The sequence below is a fragment of the Giraffa tippelskirchi genome, chromosome 5, assembly GCF_054371585.1.
Source record: "Giraffa tippelskirchi isolate mGirTip1 chromosome 5, T2T-mGirTip1v1.2.pri, whole genome shotgun sequence".
NCBI classification, from domain to species: domain Eukaryota; kingdom Metazoa; phylum Chordata; class Mammalia; order Artiodactyla; family Giraffidae; genus Giraffa; species Giraffa tippelskirchi.
In genome coordinates this window covers 98,558,642-98,578,531 of record NC_137279.1, presented here as the reverse complement: position 1 = coordinate 98,578,531, position 19,890 = coordinate 98,558,642, and the positions used below count along the sequence as shown (strand labels likewise).

Sequence of the window (19,890 nt, the reverse complement as noted above, 5' to 3'; positions counted from 1 at the left end):
TTGGTTGCCTGGAGGGATAGAAGAGAGCAAGGGAGGGTGAATTACAGATAACTTCTAAGTTTCTGCCTTGGGTAACTATGGATGGTACTAATGACTTAGGAAATAGAAGAAGCAGAGATTGGAAACTGTTCTATGATTGACAGAGAATATGTTCTTGTTTTATACCAGTGATACAGTTAATAATAATGAAGAAATCTGATCAAGTCAGAATGGTAGCTTCTTGGTTACTTTTCAGAGGAGTAAACTCTTTTTTACTCTTTTTTTCTCTTTTAGGCATATAAAACCTTCGCTAATCGAGTGAACAATTTAAAGAAAAAGCTGGATCAATTGAAGTCAACTCTTCCTGATCCTGAGGAATCACCAGTCCCTTCCCCAAGCGTGGATGCTCCCTCCCCGACTGGCTCTGAGTCCCCTTTCCAGGGAATGGGAGGTGAGGAATCCCAGTCACCAAACGCAGAGAGTGAGAAATCTGCCACACCTGAGCCTGCGACAGATAATCGTGACGTGGAAGACATGGACCTCTCAGATGTGGAAGATGATGGGTCAAAAATCATTGGTATGTCCTGTGTGATTAGTAGACCACTTGCTCCTTCCCTGTTTTGCTTTCCCCACCAATAAATCTGTCACCAGCAGGTATTAGAAAGGTAGTTCAATCCCTATAAAATTAGAACACCGAGGTAGTAGTATTGTCTCTAGAGCAGTGGTTCAGCATTTGGTATGCCATGTAGATTAAGAATCTGTGCTGTTCAGAGAATTCTCTGGTGGTCCAGTGGTTAGGAATCTGCGCTTCTGCTACCGGGGGCCCAAGGTCCAAAAAGCCACATAGTGTGGCAGAAACAAAATACACACTGGATTCTAGAAACTTAGTTTCTTAAAAAAGAGTGAAAATATCTACTTAATAATTGTTTATATTTATAACTTATGAAACTGAAAATATTTGAGGTGTATTGAGGTAAGTAAAATATATTATTAAAATTAATTTTACCTGTGTTTCTTCTCTTTTTTTGTTTTGATATGGTTACTAGAAAATTTATACTTATATATGTGTCTTGACGGAGAAGGCACTGGCGACCCACTCCAGTACTCTTGCCTGGAAAATCCCGTGGACGGAGGAGCCTGGTAGGCTGCAGTCCATGGGGTCGCTAAGAGTCAGACATGACTGAGCGACTTCACTTTCACTTTTCACTTTCATGCATTGGAGAAGGAAATGGCAACCCACTCCAGTGTTCTTGCCTGGAGAATCCCAGGGATCTAGGAGCCTGGTGGGCTGCCATCTATGGGGTCACACAGAGTCAGACACTACTGATGCGACTTAGCAGCAGCAGCAGCAGCATGTGTCTTGAATTGTATTTCTGTTGAACAAGCACTGCTCTAGAGGGAGGGCCACTTATGCTGAAATTCCTTATTCTCTGTCACTCTTGACCTTCAAGATTCCAAAGCCCCATTTTGTTAACCACACTTTCACAGTTAACACAGTTAACCTGGATGGGTGAATTGTTTCTCTGGCATCCCCAGCTTTTATAATTATTTTTATTAGGCAGTTTGACTTAGGTTGAATTTGATGCGCTATCCATTAGTACTTGCCTTTAAAGTATTAAGAGAATCTTATTGCAAGAATTATAACATTGCATTAGTGTCTGATTTCACCCCCAGTAGACCAATTTCGGGAAGCCAAAGGAAAGTACATTAACATACGTACAGAGTTTCTGTCTCTTAGGAAGCTCCCAGGTTAACGGTAGAGAAAAGACAGGACAGTTTATGACATAAACATTACTGAAAGAACACAAATGTGTACCAAATAATAACATGCTTTCAGAAATGTACAGATTCAGTACACAGATACTAAGAATATGGAAGAAATCTTTAAAAAGTAAAATAAAAGATGCTTTGGGGGGACTTCCCTGGTGGTCCAGTAGTTAAGAATTTGCCTTGCCATTCAGGGAATGCATGTTCGATTCCTGGTCAGGGAAGTAAGATCCCACATGTCTCAGGACATAAGCCCACGTGTCACAACCAAGACCCAACACAGCCAAATAAATAAATTTTTTTTAAAAAAAGATGCATTTGGGAAATTCAGTTTAAGCAGATACTAAAGGTGGGAAGGTTCATGAATTATTAAGAGTATGACTTTTTTTAAAAAAATCATGAAATGAATGCTTTTTCTCTAGTAAATCATAGTACATTTTAGGAAATATTAGGACATGTGATTCCGCACTGGAAGCAGAGTCTGGAAAGCGGTAGGATGCAATAGCATCTCTTCTTTTTTTTTTTAAACAGTAGAGGACAGAAAGGAAAAACCTGTGGAGAAGTCAGCTGTATCCACTGCTGTACCTACAAAGCCAACAGAAAGTGTCTCAAAGGCCTCTTCGTGTACTCCAGCACCTGTGACCATGACAGCAACCCCACCTCTTCCAAAGCCTGTGAATACATCTCTTCTCTCCCCTACTCCAGCATTGGCTTTGCCAAACCTAGCTAATGTGGATCTGGCAAAGATCAGTTCCATCCTTAGCAGCCTGACATCAGTCATGAAAAATACTGGTAAGTAGGCCTAGTAAAGAAAATAAAAAGCTTATTTCTATCTTTCTAATTGAACCATCAATCTGAGTTTTGTTTTTGTTTTCTAATTAAAAGTAATTTTCTAATTAAAAAATAAAGATACAATACATGGTCATTATGGAAAAATTAGAAAATAAGTTAAAAGAATAAATATTCATAGTTCTGCCACCCCAAAGGAACTCACTTCTGTTTATTAACCTTTCAAGTATGTGTGTATGTACATATATATGTGTGTTTTGGGAAGTAAAATATTTGTATTAATTGTTCTGTCAATAATTGAAGCATTGGGAAGGGAAATAGTTGAAGTGTATTGCATATACAGTTGGTCCTCCGTATTCATAAGTTCTGCAGCTGCAGGTTCCACATCCATGAATTCAACCAAACCATGGATTGAAAATATTTGGGGGGAAATTTTTTTTCAGAAAGTTTCAAAAAACAAAACATGAACTTGCCCTGCCCTGGCAATTACTTACATAGCATTTACATTGTAATGTGTATTATAACTAAATCTAGAGATGATTTAAAGTATATGGAAGAATGAGGAGTTCTCTGGCAGTCCACTGCTTAGGAGTAGGCATTTTCACTTTCATGGCCCAGGTTCAGTCCCTGATCAGGGAACTAAGATCCAGCAAGCTATGTGGCATGGTAAATAAATATATACACACATAGGTACTGTATATAGAAGGATGTGCATAGGTTATATGCAAATACTATGCCATTTTATAAGGGACTTGAGCATCTGCAGATTCTGGTATATTCAGGGGTCCTAAAACCAGCCACCCATCGATACTGAGGGACAACTGTACTGTTTTGAAATCAGCTACTAAAAATTTAACTCCGTATCATGAACATTTTTGTAAGTCATTATATATTCATTACATCATCTGATAGCTATACAGCATTCAGTAATTTATGTAAGCCTTTATTATTAGACCATCTAGTGTGTTTGCAGTTTTTCACTGTTGTAAAGAATACTTAATGAACAACCTTGATGCTAAAAATGTATGCACAACTCTTCTTAAAAGGAAGTTTAAATAGCACTTTTTCTTTAATGGAAATTTTAATGAAAATACACAAAGTAGAGCCCTTGTATATGCTCATCACTCATCTTCAACAGACTCAAAAAAAATCAGCATGTAAGTTTTTAAGTTTTTTATAGCTAAAACAATCTCCAAAAGCTGTCCTATTTTGTGTACCAAGTATATGAAAGTTCCCATTGTTTCTCAGTCTTTCCAACACAATTTAGTTTTGTTTTATACTTTGTCAAATTCAGTCTTAGAAAAAATTGTTGGTTGGAATCTGCATTCCTTTCATTAAAGATGTAAAAATTTCTTTCATTTGTTTATTGGTAATTTTTTCTTTATGAAATACCTGTTTATATTAAAAAATAAAAATTATTTTCTCTTTATATACCTTTTTTCCTGTTAAAAATTAATCCAGTGTTTCAAAATGTAAAAATATAAAGATTGCTTGTATGAAAAGTCCATGTAAAAGGAAATAACTTATTTATCTCATAGAATTATGCAGTGACTAAGTCTGATCATAATTAACCAGCAATATTTATTGAGCACTTACAGAAGTCTGATATGTAGGTTTCATTTGGTAGAGAAAAAAGAAATAGGTTCTCTAATCTCTTTCTACTGGGGCTCTGAAAGCTAGTAAATACATATGAAAAAAAACTTGATACTTGTCTAATTTAATGGTGTTCCAAGTAGAAAGGAGCAAGTCTTAATTTTCAGATTTTTTTCTTTGTATATGCAACGGACAATTAGTGGATCATGCACAGAAGAATTCCTGTGAGACATATCAGACTCAATTCAGTGACTGGAAAGTGTCGTGCATTTAAAGGTCATTTTGAATTGCATATTCTTGAGTTGATCTTTCTGCCACCAGGGGTCAGTCCTGCATCAAGACCTTCTCCAGGAACTCCTACAAGCCCGAGCAGCCTCACCAGTGGCCTGAAAACTCCTGCACCTGCCACAACAACATCTCACAACCCTCTGGCAAATATCCTCTCGAAGGTGGAGATCACCCCAGAGAGCATTTTGTCTGCTCTTTCCAAAACCCAGACACAGTCAGCCCCTGCACTGCAAGGTAAACTGACATGTGCCAGAGGGATTTGAATTGTGAATGTTTGTCTCTGGCTTAATCCTGGATACCATTTCTGAGAAATCTAAAGCCATGAAATATATAATACAGTTAACTCGTTATTCTCTTTATCGTATATAACCTGTCATTTATAGAATTTTGAGATGTCAAGAAAGGGACTTTAAATATGCTCCAGTCTAATCCCCTCCTTGGGTGAGGTGATGTGACCAGGTTAAGGTCACACATCGGTCTTTTTAGAGGAGCTGAGACTAAAAGCCAGATTTCTTGACTGGAGTCCAGTATTCTTTCATTTATTTATCCCATACTCTTAGTATAGGTGAGTATGTGTTGAATTTTACATATTTTAATGTTAACTGAAACTAAAAACAATATAAAAGATCAGTCTACTATCAGAAATCTTACAAGACATGATTATCTCCTTTTTTATGTCCAAATGGCCTCTATAGATATCATACCTTTTTCTGTTTTCTTACTACCTGTTGAAAGTGAAAGTGTTAGTTGCTCAGTCATGTCCACCTCTTTGCAACCCCATGGTCTGTAGCCCACTGGGCTCTTCCTTCCATGGGATTTCCCAGGCAAGAATACTGGAGTGGGTTGCCATTCCCTTCTCCCGGGGATCTTCCCAAACCAGGGATCAAACTCGAGTCTCCTGCACTGCAGGCAGATTCCCACCAGGGAAACCTACCTATTATCTCTTATTTGAATTTCTCTGTTCAGCTTTGCTAATTATGTTTTGTGCCTAAAACTGTCTGCTGCTTTTTTTTTTTCCTTCTAACATTTTTTCATAAAGCTTACCTTGCTCTTTGTTCTCAGATCCTTCAAATACCAACCTGAGTATAATTATGCAGTGAATTACAGCTTCAATATAGTGATTTACTCTGCATCAGTAGTTCTTAACCAGAAGTCTCCAGGGAACATTTGGGTGTGTCTGAAGACATTTTTGTTTGTCACAGCTGGGGTTGTGGTGGGGAGCTACTCTATTTGATGGGTAGAAGCCAGAGATACTGCTTAATCCTACAGTGTATAGGAGAACCCCAACAACAAAGTATACAATCCAGAATGTCAGTGGTGCTGAGATCCTGCTTTATATGAATAGAGAGCAGCAGTACAGGTATCTATTCATTTTCTTATTTCCTATACTTCTGTAAGTGGATCTTCCAAGCACTGTATTATAGTGAGCTTTGTCTTACAATATAAGAGAATTTTGTTACACATGACTAAATACTACCAAATAATAATCCACACTTCTACATACTGGCACCAGCAAAAGAATTAATGATAATGCTACAGTGCAACTCACACTACTAATTTCAGGGATAAGTAGTTTGAGAGATTGGCATGTTGATGATTTCTCCTTTCTAGTTTCTCTTGTATTATCATTCTGTAGTTACAGTAAAAACCTTAAACTCACTTGTATTTTAACTTCTTACATAGATATAATACATAGATCTTAAGCTTTTTCTTTGAGCAGATTGTTAAACCAGTATCATGTAGACCTTCTAATCAGGCAAAATTTGAACAGAACTAGGTGTGTTGTGACAGAATAAAAAGTGGGACTCAGAAAAAAAGCTTCGTGGAGTAACAGGGCAGTTCACCACCTTTGAGTTCCTTATGGAAAGTGGAATTCTCCTTACCTTTTAAAAGGACTATGTCTGACAACTTAAATAGATACCTTTCTTCAAAGACCATAAAGGACATATCTTACAACGTTGCTCTCACCTACAGTCCTTAGTGATATTTTCAGCACGAAAGAATGACTTCAGTGGGCAGACACCATAGTGTATGGTTGGTTTAAGATTGAAGTAAAGTAATATTTAGTGCTAAGAGAGTAATATTTCCCCTGTTACCAGAAATCTGAGTAGTATCTATGTTAAGAAGATGATCTCTTGAAGAATTCATTTCACAGCATCTGAAAGATACGCTGAAATATCTTTTTAAAATCATATATTATTTATCACTTTCCAGTGCTTCAAGACTTCTGATTTTGGTAAGAGCAGCTGCTGTTAAGAATTAAATCAGACTGTTAAGAAGAGGAAAATTGTATAGCCAGGGAGATTTTTGAAAATTAAACACAGATATTTTTTCAGGAGTATAACAATGGAAATAAACAATGTTTTAATTATTTGGATATTTTCAAACATTGGATAATAATAAAAGCCATGCATCATTGTTTAGAAGTCAGTGGCATTTGAAAATGTTGCAAAGATGGAACAACCTTAAAATTTTCAGGACCTTAAATCTCTTAGCAAATAAGGATAAAAGTTGAAATTTTGAAGAAACAGTAATTAAAATAACAAATGAAATATTATTTTATTTCATATATCATTATGAAGGAACAGTTTTAGTATATGACTGAAAGCTATTAATTCAGGTGAAGTGTACGTAAAATTTTCATTTGTGATCAGAAATTGAGTAAATTTTCCAAAATATGATTGGATTTTAAATAAAGAACCTTCTGTTATCTCTTTATCAAATATTTTTTCAAGAAATTTTCTACAGGAGCAGTTTGCTTTGGTGGACTTCAGCCTGCCTTTGCCCCCAAAGATTTCTTTCTTGGTGCTCTAAGAATGTTTTGTCTGTCAGTGAGTAGAGTTGAATCTCATCAGTGTCAACATGTATAGACCAATAATCCTTGAATTTTCCAAGCTATAAGAAGGGGATTTTGTGTCTTCTTGTCGAAGGATCAGTGTCCCCAAAGATCTAGCTCCGTAAGCTTTGTGGTGTGTATTTGTGTATTTATTATTGCTACATTTTACAACTAAAAATTTTACAACCGAAGCCTTGTTTCCTCAAATATAACACCAATCCAGCAAGATACGCTCCTTTAAAAAAGCATCACAGGTCACATAAGTCCCTGAAATTTGCATATTGTTCTCTCTGTCCTAAAAATAACTGTACCTTAACTTTTTAGAGACAGTTGCGGAAGTTGGAAAGGAAGGATAGGGCAGAATATCTATTTGCGTTTAGAGAAACAATTCTGCAGACCAAACATTAAGAAAAACTGGCTTAAAGTGTTATTTTACAGATAATTATGCCCCCTTTCTTTTCCTGCTTTGTCTTGTTTAAACTCTGAGTGATTCTGACACTAAAATCTCCCTCTTCCTGATGCCTTTTATTATTGCCGTGTTGGCCTTGTTTCATGACTACTAGAAACATTTCAGTAATTTGCTCTCCTTATATTGATAAGTCAGACCAATGTTTTCTGTGACGTTCAGCCATTACTTGTTTGGTCTGAATTCCCTTTGATCTCATATTTTAATGTCTGTCTGGTTCCCACTGGAATGAATGAGAATATCTGATTAGCCTACATTGTTTTCATTGGAAAGTAGGGAGTTGTTGTTCTTAACTTCTCTAATCTTTGTTTCTACAGGCCTGTCATCTTTACTTCAGAGTGTTACTGGGAACCCAGTTCCATCCAGTGAAGCTACACCCCAGAGCACTTCCGCTTCCCCTGCTAACACCACAGTCTCTAGCATAAAAGGAAGAAACCTGCCCTCCAATACCCAGTCCTTTATTCCTAAAAGCTTCAACTATTCTCCTAATTCCTCAACTTCTGAAGTCTCATCAACTTCAGCCAGCAAGGCCTCAATTGGGCAAAGCCCAGGGCTCCCAAGCACTACTTTCAAGCTCCCCTCCAACACTCTGGGGTTCACAGGTAACCACAATGCTAGCCCTGCTGCGCCGCCTACTGAAGTTGCCATGTGCCAATCGTCAGAGGCCTCCAAGCCAAAGCTGGAGTCAGAGTCCACCTCCCCAAGCCTGGAAATGAAGATCCACAACTTCTTAAAAGGTAATCCTGGTTTCAGTGGCTTAAACTTAAACATCCCAATCCTGAGCAGTTTGGGATCTAGTGCTCCAGCAGAAAGCCATCCATCAGACTTCCAGCGTGGCCCTACTAGCACGTCAGTCGACAACATTGATGGAACCCCAGTACGGGATGAACGGAGTGGGACACCCACTCAGGATGAGATGATGGACAAGCCCACATCCAGCAGTGTAGATACCATGTCCCTGCTTTCTAAGATCATTAGCCCTGGTTCCTCAACACCCAGCAGTACAAGATCACCACCCCCTGGGAGAGAGGAAAGCTTCCCCCGAGAGCTCTCCAGTTCTGTGTCTACGTTTCGGCCCTTTGGCTTGGGCAGTGACTCCCCCTATAAGCAGCCTTCCGATGGAATGGAGAGACCGTCTTCTCTGATGGACTCTTCACAGGAGAAGTTCTATCCAGATACTTCTTTCCAGGAAGATGAAGATTACCGAGATTTCGAGTATTCAGGGCCTCCACCGTCTGCTATGATGAACCTAGAGAAGAAACCAGCCAAGTCGATCCTGAAATCAAGCAAGCTTTCTGATACCACTGAGTACCAGCCAATCCTGTCCAGTTATAGCCACAGGGGTCAAGAATTTGGGGTGAAGTCTGCCTTCCCTCCATCTGTGAGGGCCCTCCTGGACTCGAGTGAGAACTGTGACCGGCTTTCGTCTTCCCCTGGGCTGTTTAGTGCCTTCGGCATCAGAGGGAATGAAGCGGGGTCTGACCGGTCACCATCACCGAGTAAGAATGATTCATTTTTCACCCCTGACTCCAACCACAATAGCTTGTCTCAGTCTACCACGGGGCATCTCACTTTGCCGCAGAAGCAGTACCCAGACTCTCCTCACCCAGTCCCACATCGGTCCCTTTTCTCTCCACAGAATACCCTTGCCGCTCCCACGGGCCACCCACCCACGTCAGGCGTGGAAAAAGTTCTGGCCTCTACCATTTCCACCACATCGACGATTGAGTTTAAGAATATGCTTAAGAATGCCTCACGAAAGCCCTCAGATGATAAACATTTTGGCCAGGCCCCCAACAAGGGCACGTCAAGTGATGGTGTCAGCCTGTCAAATCTCACCCAGCTCAGCTTGACGGCCGCTGATCAGCAGCAACAAGAAGAGCACTATCGCATAGAGACTCGAGTCTCCTCCTCCTGCTTAGACTTGCCTGATAGTACCGAAGAGAAGGGGGCCCCTATAGAAACCTTGGGTTATCATAATGCATCCAATAGGAGGATGTCAGGGGAGCCAATACAGACTGTGGAGTCCATCCGAGTCCCTGGGAAGGGAAATAGAGGACATGGGCGTGAGGCTTCAAGGGTGGGTTGGTTTGATCTGAGCACCTCAGGCAGCTCCTTTGACAATGGCCCCTCAAGTGCCTCTGAGTTGGCATCCCTTGGGGGTGGGGGCAGCGGAGGCCTCACTGGCTTTAAAACAGCACCATACAAAGAACGAGCACCCCAATTTCAGGAAAGTGTCGGCAGCTTCCGTTCCAACAGTTTCAACTCAACATTTGAGCATCATCTCCCCCCATCCCCCTTGGATCATGGGACACCCTTCCAGAGAGAGCCAGTGGGGCCATCATCTGCCCCGCCTGCCCCTCCTAAGGATCATGGTGGTATCTTCTCTCGAGATGCACCTACTCATCTACCCTCTGTGGATCTTTCGAACCCCTTCGCAAAGGAGGCAGCCCTGGCCCACGCTGCCCCACCTCCTGGGGAGCACGGCGGAGTTCCTTTCCCCACCCCACCCCCTCCTCCACCCCCCGGGGAACATAGCAGCAGTGGCGGGAGTGGCGTCCCTTTTTCTGCTCCTCCTCCTCCTCCACCTCCTGGTGACCACTCTGGGGTTGTACCCTTCCCAACCCCATCACTGGCAGAGCACGGAGTGCCGGGGGCCGTGGCAGTATTTCCCAAGGACCATAGTTCCCTCCTTCAGGGGACCCTGGCTGATCATTTCGGGGTGCTCCCAGGACCCAGGGACCATGGGGGCCCCACCCAGCGGGACCTCAACGGCCCCGGCCTTAGCCGTGTACGCGAGAGCCTGAGCCTGCCCTCCCATTCTTTGGAGCACTTGGGCCCAGCCCATGGAGGAGGAGGTGGGGGAGGCAGCAACAGCAGCAGTGGCCCCCCTTTGGGTCCCTCACACAGAGACGCCATCAACCGGAGTGGTATGATCTTGCGGAGTCCCCGGCCAGACTTCCGGCCTAGGGAGCCTTTTCTCAGCAGAGACCCTTTCCACAATTTAAAGAGACCCAGGCCACCTTTTGCTAGGGGCCCTCCGTTCTTTGCACCAAAACGCCCATTCTTCCCTCCCAGGTACTGATGGAAACTAAGGGAAAGGCATGTGAACAGTAGAGAGCATTGGAAGTAGGAGTTTGGTTTATTATTGTTTTTATTTGTTTTCCCTCCTTTGATCTATTTTTTCTTTCTTTTTTTATTATGACAAAGGACCTCCCTTCCAAATTAAAAAGTTATATATGCTTACATTTCACTATTCCATCCAGTCCTCCCTCCCACTGCACTTATACCTACCTTTTCCAAGATGTTTGTATTTTAAGGGGGTGGGGGGCAAAGAAACACAACTAAAGCCACTTCGTTTGGCTGGGGGTTTGAAGGGTGGGGAGGCAAACAAATCTTATTTTACCCCATCTATTGAAGAGTATTACTACATTTGAAATAAAACTTCCGTCAGTACAGATAATACCATGTGCAATGTTGGGATGTTATTTGGGGCTTGGCTTATCAAGTAGACAATGGAAGGATTCTTTTCCCCTTCTCTCTCCAGCTCAGTTACTGCTGTAACCAGTGTGGCTGTCGTCCCTGTGTGCTCTGTGGCCTGCTGACAGCCAAGAGATGTTGCAGGGGGGGAAATGTGGGAGACCTTGGACTTGTCAAGTTGTTTGGGGGTTTTGTTTTGTTTTAAAAGGCATATTGAAGTTGAGTTTTTGACCTTTCTCCCAAAATCTAAGCCTGTTTTTTAATTCAGCCTCTTCTGAAGTACTATCAGGCAGTAACTTTGAGGAAATATGGACCTCATTTTATCCTAATAAAGAATTTTCTTCCTTTGAGTAGAAGAAAGGGGGCCAGGTATAATAAAATTAAAAGAATAAGTAACTGCAATACAGAGAGTGAGAGAAAGGAGCCATTGATGGTGTGATGTGACCTGCCCATCTGTCATAAACATATTTCTGAGGTGGTTTCACATACCTGGCATCAAGCTCTTGCTTCCTGCTTTTTTTGTCCTTGACTTTTTCTCCCTCAGTTTTCTCGTCTGTGTTTCTAGTCTAGCCAGAAAGTCACTGTAGTTGACAGTAGATACAGAGGTGCAACTGAAATATTCTCAGATATTATCCCAGTATTTTTTTTTAAAGTAGACATTTTTACCACGGTGCCTCCCTAATGTTGTGACATTTGTTGGTAGTTGTCACCAAGGTTAACTATGGGGAAAGGGAAATATTTGTCTTTATCTTTCTTTTACCCTTGATCTAGTCCTGAATTCACCCCTCTTGGTATTCTGAAGGAGGAAGTTCAATAGCATCTTTCTTTATACCTCTTTAGCTCTGTCTTAGTGACAAATGGATATTATACATATCCTTGCAGACAAACAGGAGGACATGATTAGTTTAAATTTACCCCACTCTATGGATAGCAGCCTGTCACATTTCAAGACTTAAGCCTTATCCTCACCTCCCACTCTGGATAGAAAATGTTTATGTCCTTAGTCGTTTTACATGAAGAAAAAAGCGCTTTTTCTTCTCCCTGAACTGAAAGGCTCCTTATTTGTATTTCTACAGCTAGTACTGGGAAAAGACAATCACTGCACTTTGAGTGTTCAGGAACACTGAAAAGCAAATGTTGCTTTACTTCATTTTTTTATTTAGTGTCTTACCCTAAAGTACACACTGGTAATCTCCAGCCAGATGAGTAAAAGACTATAAAAGGAAATCCTAGCAAGTTTCATATTTTCTTCCAAGTTAGTGTAGAAGTAACTGTAGGAAGTATGGGGATTGCTTTGGATTCCCCCAGTGAAGTTTTACAGATGGGAGAGTGTGGGCAATGTAGTGACAGAAGATGATTCTTTGTCTCAGAATAAGCTTGCTTTGCAGGTAAAAGAGCAGCTCAAACCAGGTGTGCATCATAGTTTGGGAATTTTTGTGTAATTTATTCCATGTTATTTGTTTGGGCTCTCCATGTTTTCTGTGGTTAGGATCTTGCAAGTCCTCCATCTTCCTAATGGATTTCTGGTCTTAAGCTAGCTGTTCTTTCTTTGACCTTCTCGAGCCTCTCTGCCCTGTAGCTCTCCCTGCAAAAAAAATGCATGATACCACAACCTTGTAAGTGGGATGGGGTATATAGTGTAGCAAAGCAAAGAAACAATGCAGTTATACTGAGTCATAAGACATTTGTTTAGAGAAAAGTATAAGAGAGTGTGAGGGTGGGGTGGGGGGAGGTAAATGGAGAAAGTTTTAACTCAAAACTGAAATAAGAGTTTTTTTTCTTTTGCAGAAAATTAAGTGGGATGGTTTTCATTCTAGAATAAAAGAATGTGAATTCTTTCTGCTGCTCTCGATTAATCTAAAAGTAGTGTTGACTTGAAAAGGCTCTCTGACCATTTGATTTTATCAGAAAATGGGGGGTTGGTCAGCAAAGTGGTTTCTTGAATGTTGGGGCAGGTTAATTGTCCTCAGAAGCATGATAGCTAGTACATGAAAGGGAAGACCTTGTACAGTTTTAAAAGATGGACTTTAAGGGTTGGGTTTCTGTGGAGTGTGTTTTGTTTGTTTAAGCCACAAAATCCATTTGTTTCAGGATGGAAATGAGGATTTGTATGTAACTGTCAGCTGTGTGTTAACTTTAAGGACATCTGCCTACAGCAGTCAGTGAAGACAACGATGTGTGTATATATGTGATATAGTGAAACAAGACAATTCTGGTATTCATAACATGAAACAAAGGGGTTTTATTCTTTCTGTGTCTGTGATTTAAAACTCCGTGCCCATGCTCTGACTTTTGTATTTCAACCTGAGAACAAGATTTTTAAAAAAAAGCATAGCATAGTGTGTCTTGGCAAGGACATGATTCAGTATGCAAACAGATAATGCGAAGTTGTTACTAAGGTTCTTGGTGCTCACTGTAAAATCACAGACAGAATCGGTGGGTGGGGCATGAGTACACTGGTACCACTTAAAATTCAATGATACGATATCAGAACTTGAGTCCTTAAATATTCTGTAAAAGTTTACTCTTCACAGTCAGCTTAGATTCAACCTCTATCCCTGCTCCCATTTGCCCTTCCAAATTTTGTTGAGAATAAATAGAATTTGGTTTGTTTCCAGGGAGGATAAAAGGATAAGAGAATAGGCCTTTCATCCTTTCCAGTCCCAGGAATACAATGTTTGTGATGTATATGGTACAGCAAAACTATCTAGATAATGTGAATATGCTAAAACTCCTAATGACAGAATATTCACTATCAGTCCTGAAGTTACTGGTTCATGCAGAAGTAAGCTTCAGCTGTTAACTGTTTTGAAGCCGCTGTAAATTACTGCTTTTTCTCCTTTTTGCCTCCCCTCCTTCCCCCCCTTTTTTGAATGGGCTGGGGTGCCTGTTAAGATTTAAATTAGATATGTTGGATTGATATTCTCACGTGTTCAGTGTGGAAAACAAAACAAGTACATGCTTTAGAGGCAACAACAATGAAATCCTTTTGAAATGTGTATTAATATCATTTAATAAAATAACTAGTTCTAAAGGTTTGACATTTTTCTTTGAGATTTGGGGCTTTGACCAAGGGCCCCTGGCTTCTCTGGTGAGTGCAAATAGGAGGGAACTTCTCCAGGAGCTGAAACTGCTGCTTTGTGGAACAGGCCTGTTGTTGGAAAGACCTAAATTTTCTCCAGCAAAGACCCTACATGACTGTCCAGGGCTGAAGGTGAAACCAGCTACAGGAATGCAGGAAGAAAAGCCTGAATATATCTCTGAAGATACAGTTGTATTTGCTTTTGGTCTAAACGTGCAAGGAGGGTAGAGGGGCTGGTGTGTGTACACCTGCACAGGTCTGAGGCAAACACATGCCAAAGACCCCCCATCTCAAGCCTGCCTTGCGACCGCTTGCGCTTTCTTCTCTTCCAGCCATTCCTTTTTTTTTTAAATCTCTTTGCCCCCAATATTATGTTTTTGTTTTCCTGTTTAATAAAGTATGGTTTCCTTTGTTGTGTGGTTGACTTCCCCTCTCTGATCTTGTCCAGCTGTCCCCTTTGACTTCTGCACTCATTGTCACTGAAGGCATTCTGAGCTTCTTAAGATCTTTATGGCCTTGTGGGTTTTGTTTGGTCCTTTATGGCAGTTCAATTTTGGAAAGGGACAACAGGTGGGGCAAGATCAAGATGTTCAGGGAGTGGTTGGTAATGAAGTGGGTATACCGTATGGATGATAATTTTGTATGTCTTCAAAAAAATTGTACGGTTGTGAGCAAAATATTTTTAAAGCAAGCATAAAATTGGGGTAGTGGCAGTCGGGATCCTTCTGGCCAATTCTTTGCCCACATCTACCCTTCTCACATATTGCTAGTCACAGAGAAGCCACACTCAACTCCTCTCTCACCCCATCCCTTTTCATGACCCAGTGAGGCTTAATAAATGGAATGTTGGCTAAAGGGGTGAAGAGAATCATTGCATCTAGACCAGGCCTGGATCCCTGGCAGGGTAGATGGCCCTAAATAGCACCCTTGAATATGTGAAACTGCACACGTGTCACCAGACGCTTCAAAAATAGCACAGCCTAGGAACACACCCAGCAGGTAGAGGTGTACACTGTACTGGCCACTTCTGGAATCTGGCTCACCCTTACATCCTGGTCCCCACTTGGGGCCTTGACTTGCTACCCGATTCCTGTCCCCATCCCAAGGAAGCAACAGCTTTTAGAACTCCTCATTGGCCTTTCTGGGCATATTGAAAATGCACAACTTCCACAAAATTATTTTATTTGGGCCAATATGGTATAGAAGGAATGAGTTGCCCCCTCATGTATGTAGACAGAGTAACAAACATCATCTTAGTATGTTAGGATATGGAGGCGTTTCTCATACTTGTTTATGAGTAAACCGTATGGGCAAGTCCGGTCAGCTGCTGTTCACAGTTGCTGAGTAATAACTTATTGAAGCTGCAAGAGGGACACCCGTGAGACGGCTCTAAAGTAAACATCCTGTTCTCCCCCCATGTAGAAGTAGAAAGAAGCACACATGCTTTAAAGGAAAGGAGCAAGTGCCATGTAAAATAAAACGTCAAATTATTTCTGACAAACTGGGCGGGGGGGGGAGGACAGAAGAAACAATGCTTAGTTACAAGTTTGAGGGGAATTGGATAAGAAGGCTGAGATCTATTTAGAAACTGATAATTGCAGTTACCTTATGGTTCCATTTTTCCCCCCTATCCTTTTATCACTGTGGCAGGAGTCAAAAGTTGAGAACACAGATGTGGGTGGAGGGGGTAGTGAGCTTTGCCAACAGAGGAAACACAAATACAGGCTGCAGTATTTTTGTGTTTGACTCAAAAGGGTGTTGATTAACCCAGCACACTGTGGATCTGCTGACGTTCTTAGCAAATTAGATGTTCCAACATTCCTTCCTTTCCCTTCCCTGTTGGATCCCTTTCTTGAGAATTAAGTCCTTTGTCACTTAATTTGTGGGAAGGAGGAGATAAGAGTTGAAATTTCATATATTTTTCTTGGGGTGTTTCAGTTGGAATGGGTAGAAAGGAGATGGGCAACATCTAGTTCAGTTTCCTCCTCCCCTGGCTAGAAATCCTTTGCACCTACATAATGCAGTATTTAAGGTCTTATGTTTTCTAGGTGGCCAATCGTTGCCAAGGGCAGTAGAGATTAGTATATTAAGTTGGAACCTTGGATTTTGGGTAGTGGGCCATAGTTGTATACTTGTACAGATAAATCTAGGACCTTCCTTCAGGGTACTTAGGTCTTTGTTTTTGTTACTTTATTTCAGCATCGAACTTAAGTTGACACTGGCTCCTGTGTTTGGGAGACTTCATATTTTCTTGAACTGACCAACCACTGTCATTTAAAAGGCATGGTGGTGGCCGTATTTCTCTTGTACAGACTCAAGAAATATCTTGGGAAAGGACAATCTTAGTAGAGACTTTTTAGGGGAGCCCAAGGTTTTGTTTTCAATTTATCCCCATGCTCTGGCTAGGATGTTTCCCCCTCGATTTACTCAGCAAAGTTGGCTGGACTATCTCTTTGTAGTATATTTAAAGCAAAGTTAAAGTTTGGCACCATCCTAGATCTTTATTACTAAGGTTAGGTTACTAACCTAACCTCCCCACAGCACCTACTGTAGCTTTAGCCACTTGGCTAGCTCTTTGGGCTTCAAAAGCATTTGGTGGCAATGACATAAACCTTTCTTGTATTTTACCTTCTTACATTTCTCTTTTTTCCCTCCAATATCTTTTCCACCTCTTTGGTGTAGGGAAATTTTGCTTCTAAGAATGAAGATTTGGAGGTATGTGTTGCTCCTGATAACAGGGGGGAAATGTACTGTACTTTCCCATGGAGAGAATTCTTAATAAACAGTTAAAGATGATAAAAACAATAACCTCCTCAACCAAACCTGTAACCAACAGGATGTCTATTCTAAGAGTGGAGTAAAGCTGACAATTTCTCAAAATTGATTCAGGGTCTAGTGTACCCTTTTCTGAGGAGTTCTTTTCCCTAGACTTCTATGAAACCTTCTGGCATTATTTCCTAAACTCTTCTTTTTCCTTAGACTGGTAGAGGTTATTTGGTAAGATGCCTTTTTGCCTCTTTTCTTGGCTTTTTATTACTTTCTCTCCACCCTATTAAAGGCTTCTTAGGGCCCAAAGGCTCCTAGTACTGTGCCCTGGAGAAAAAAAAAAAAGATGAGCTACCAAACATGATGCATGGTGATGATCCTGGTCCCTATGAAACAGCATGACATGTTATAACACTGGTCCTGCATTCAGATGGAGTGGGGCTTGACTTCTCTGAGAGTCTTTTTAAACGTTTTAAAGGGACTGTAAGAAGAACTACTACTAGTTGGGGTTCTTGGAATTCAGTGAGATAGTGAAGCATGGCACTTGGCACATAGTGGTCGTTCAGTAATATTCTGGTAGAAGGTAGGAGCAGTTTTAGCAGCATATTTCCCCAGCAGGCTAATTGGCTAAAATTCTGAGGCTGAGACCTGCTAGTCATAGATCAGAAATTGTGAAGACCCAGTGATTAATGTGTTTGCCTTCGCTAGCTTACTCTTGCCTGCTTGCTTGCTGGCTTGCTTGTGACACAGGGAGGAATGGAATAACATGACATTCCTTCCTTCCTCCACTGCAAACCAGGTCACATAAGTGATGATGTAGCAGTTGATCGATTGGCATCCCCTAGCACCCAGCTCAGTGCATCGCGCATAGGAAGTAGTCAGTACATGTTTGAGGGATGAGTGCAGGCAGCTACTGTAACTGTAATTAATCTACTTATCCCACCATCCCTCTACTATCCTCCCAAAGTAGAATGATTAAAGAAGGTGTGTGTCAGTATACAAGTCCTGTGGGGTTTCAAGTCAGTACAGTGATCGGTATATTCTTAATAATTATTTATAGAGCAGCTACCATTTTGTTGAGTGCAGTGTAACACTCCCCTGTCCCTTTTGGTGCAGAGCCATGAGGAGAGTTCTGCCTGCTGTCACACTTCCTGAATGCCATTTAAAAATTCTCCCTACCTTTTCCCACACACATACAAGTAATCTTCCTCTTCCACACTCTTGTCTATTTCTTTTTGTATTTCAGGGTGTCTAACATACCAGAAGATGGAGCCAAGATCTGGAGTGGTGCCTGTGACTCAGATCAACTGCTGCCTCCCCAGACAGAACCTCTGGAAACTTAGATTAAACACCTTTCTATGACAGCTCTTCCTCCACAATGCTTGATAACATCACCATTGGAAACTTGAGAACCAACACCAACCATCCCCACCCCCAGGTGAGGGGACTAATGGGAATTACTAAGAACCTCACATCTGCCCCTAAAGCCATTTCCCCTCATACTTTACAAATCTGGTTGTGTTTCAATTTTTACTATAGCTGCTGCTGTTGCTGCTGCTGCTGCTGCTGCTGCTAGGTCGCTTCAGTCGTGTCCGACTCTGTGTGACCCCATAGACGGCAGCCCACCAGGCTCCCCCGTCCCTGGGATTCTCCAGGCAAGAATACTGGAGTGGGTTGCCATTTCCTTCTCCAACACATGAAAGTGAAAAGTGAAAGTGAAGTCACTCAGTCGTGTCCGACTCTTAGCGACCCCATGGACTGCATGCAGCCTACCAGGCTGCTCCGTCCATGGGATTTTCAAGGCAAGAGTACTGGAGTGGGGTGCCATTGCCTTCTGCGTTTTACTATAGAAAACAAATCAAATACACCTAGTCCTGTGTTCTGGATATAGCAGGGAGAGGGCTAAAGGAGAGCTAGGATGGGAATTAGAGGCAGTCTTGGTTGGAAGCAGAGAGCTAAGGTTCTAGGGTCAGACACTTCTTTCTGAGCTGTTGGGGGAATTGTATTGGGAGTAAACTCTTATTACCAGAGAAAGTGTTGTGGTAGAAGAATATGAAACTTGGATTCAGAATCCAGCATCAGTTGGCATTAAACCACTTACCTTCTCTGACCCTAAATTCCTCATCTGTAAGATTAAGGGGTCTCGAAAGGGCCTTCTTGAAGCCCCATGAGTATGAAGGGACGCCAAAGAATGCCCTCTGCAGATTCTTTGCTCTAGCCCCAAAGTGGTTATATTCATTTATTCTCATAGCTTGTCACTGCTGCTGCTGCTGCTAAGTCGCTTCAGTCGTGTCCGACTCTGTGCGACCCCATAGACGGCAGCCCACCAGGCTCCCCCGTCCCTGGGATTCTCCAGGCAAGAACACTGGAGTGCCATTTCCTTCTCCAATGCATGAAAGTGAAAAGTGAAAGTGAAGTCGCCCAGTCATGTCTGACTCTTAGCGACCCCATGGACTGCAGCCTACCAGGCTCCTCCGTCCATGGGATGTCACTAGTGTTCCCCATTACTATGTACTATGCAATATATTAGACAATTCATATAAAATTAACCTTAACAATTCAGAATGAGAACTATTATTACTCCCATTTTATAGATAAGAAAATTGAAGTTCAGAAGTTTTTTTGTTTGTTTGGGAGTGTCTGTTTTTGTCACATTGCCGGGCTTGTGGGCTCTTAGTTCCCTGACCTCTCTGTGGCTTCTGCCATGGAAGAGCAGAGTCTTAACCACTGGACCGCTAGGGAATTCTAGAAGTTAATTTACCCAAAATGACACAATTCCCAGGATTTACACTAGATCTGTCTTATCCCAAAGTATATGCTTTTATCTGTTTCCTACCTGCCAGT

General features: G+C 41.5%; 1 protein-coding gene across 20 annotated transcripts in view; it reads left to right on the top strand.

Annotated features, from left to right (window-relative positions):
• The window catches only part of RPRD2 (regulation of nuclear pre-mRNA domain containing 2), a 90,639-nt gene extending 76,407 nt beyond the window's left edge, over positions 1-14,232 (top strand). For 4 of the 20 annotated variants that reach the window (XM_081487791.1, XM_081487789.1, XM_081487797.1 and 1 more), the window contains 4 exons: positions 274-556; positions 2,281-2,538; positions 4,450-4,650; positions 8,036-14,232. In XM_081487791.1, coding sequence (XP_081343917.1) covers positions 274-556; positions 2,281-2,538; positions 4,450-4,650; positions 8,036-10,803 — 3,510 coding nt within the window. In that variant the 3' untranslated portion in view covers positions 10,804-14,232. Of the gene's footprint in view, positions 1-273; positions 557-2,277; positions 2,539-4,449; positions 4,651-8,035 lie in introns of all 20 variants that reach the window. The other 16 variants (XM_081487790.1, XM_081487788.1, XM_081487796.1 and 13 more) reach the window with 7 other exon arrangements.
• Positions 14,233-19,890: the final 5,658 nt, after the last annotated feature.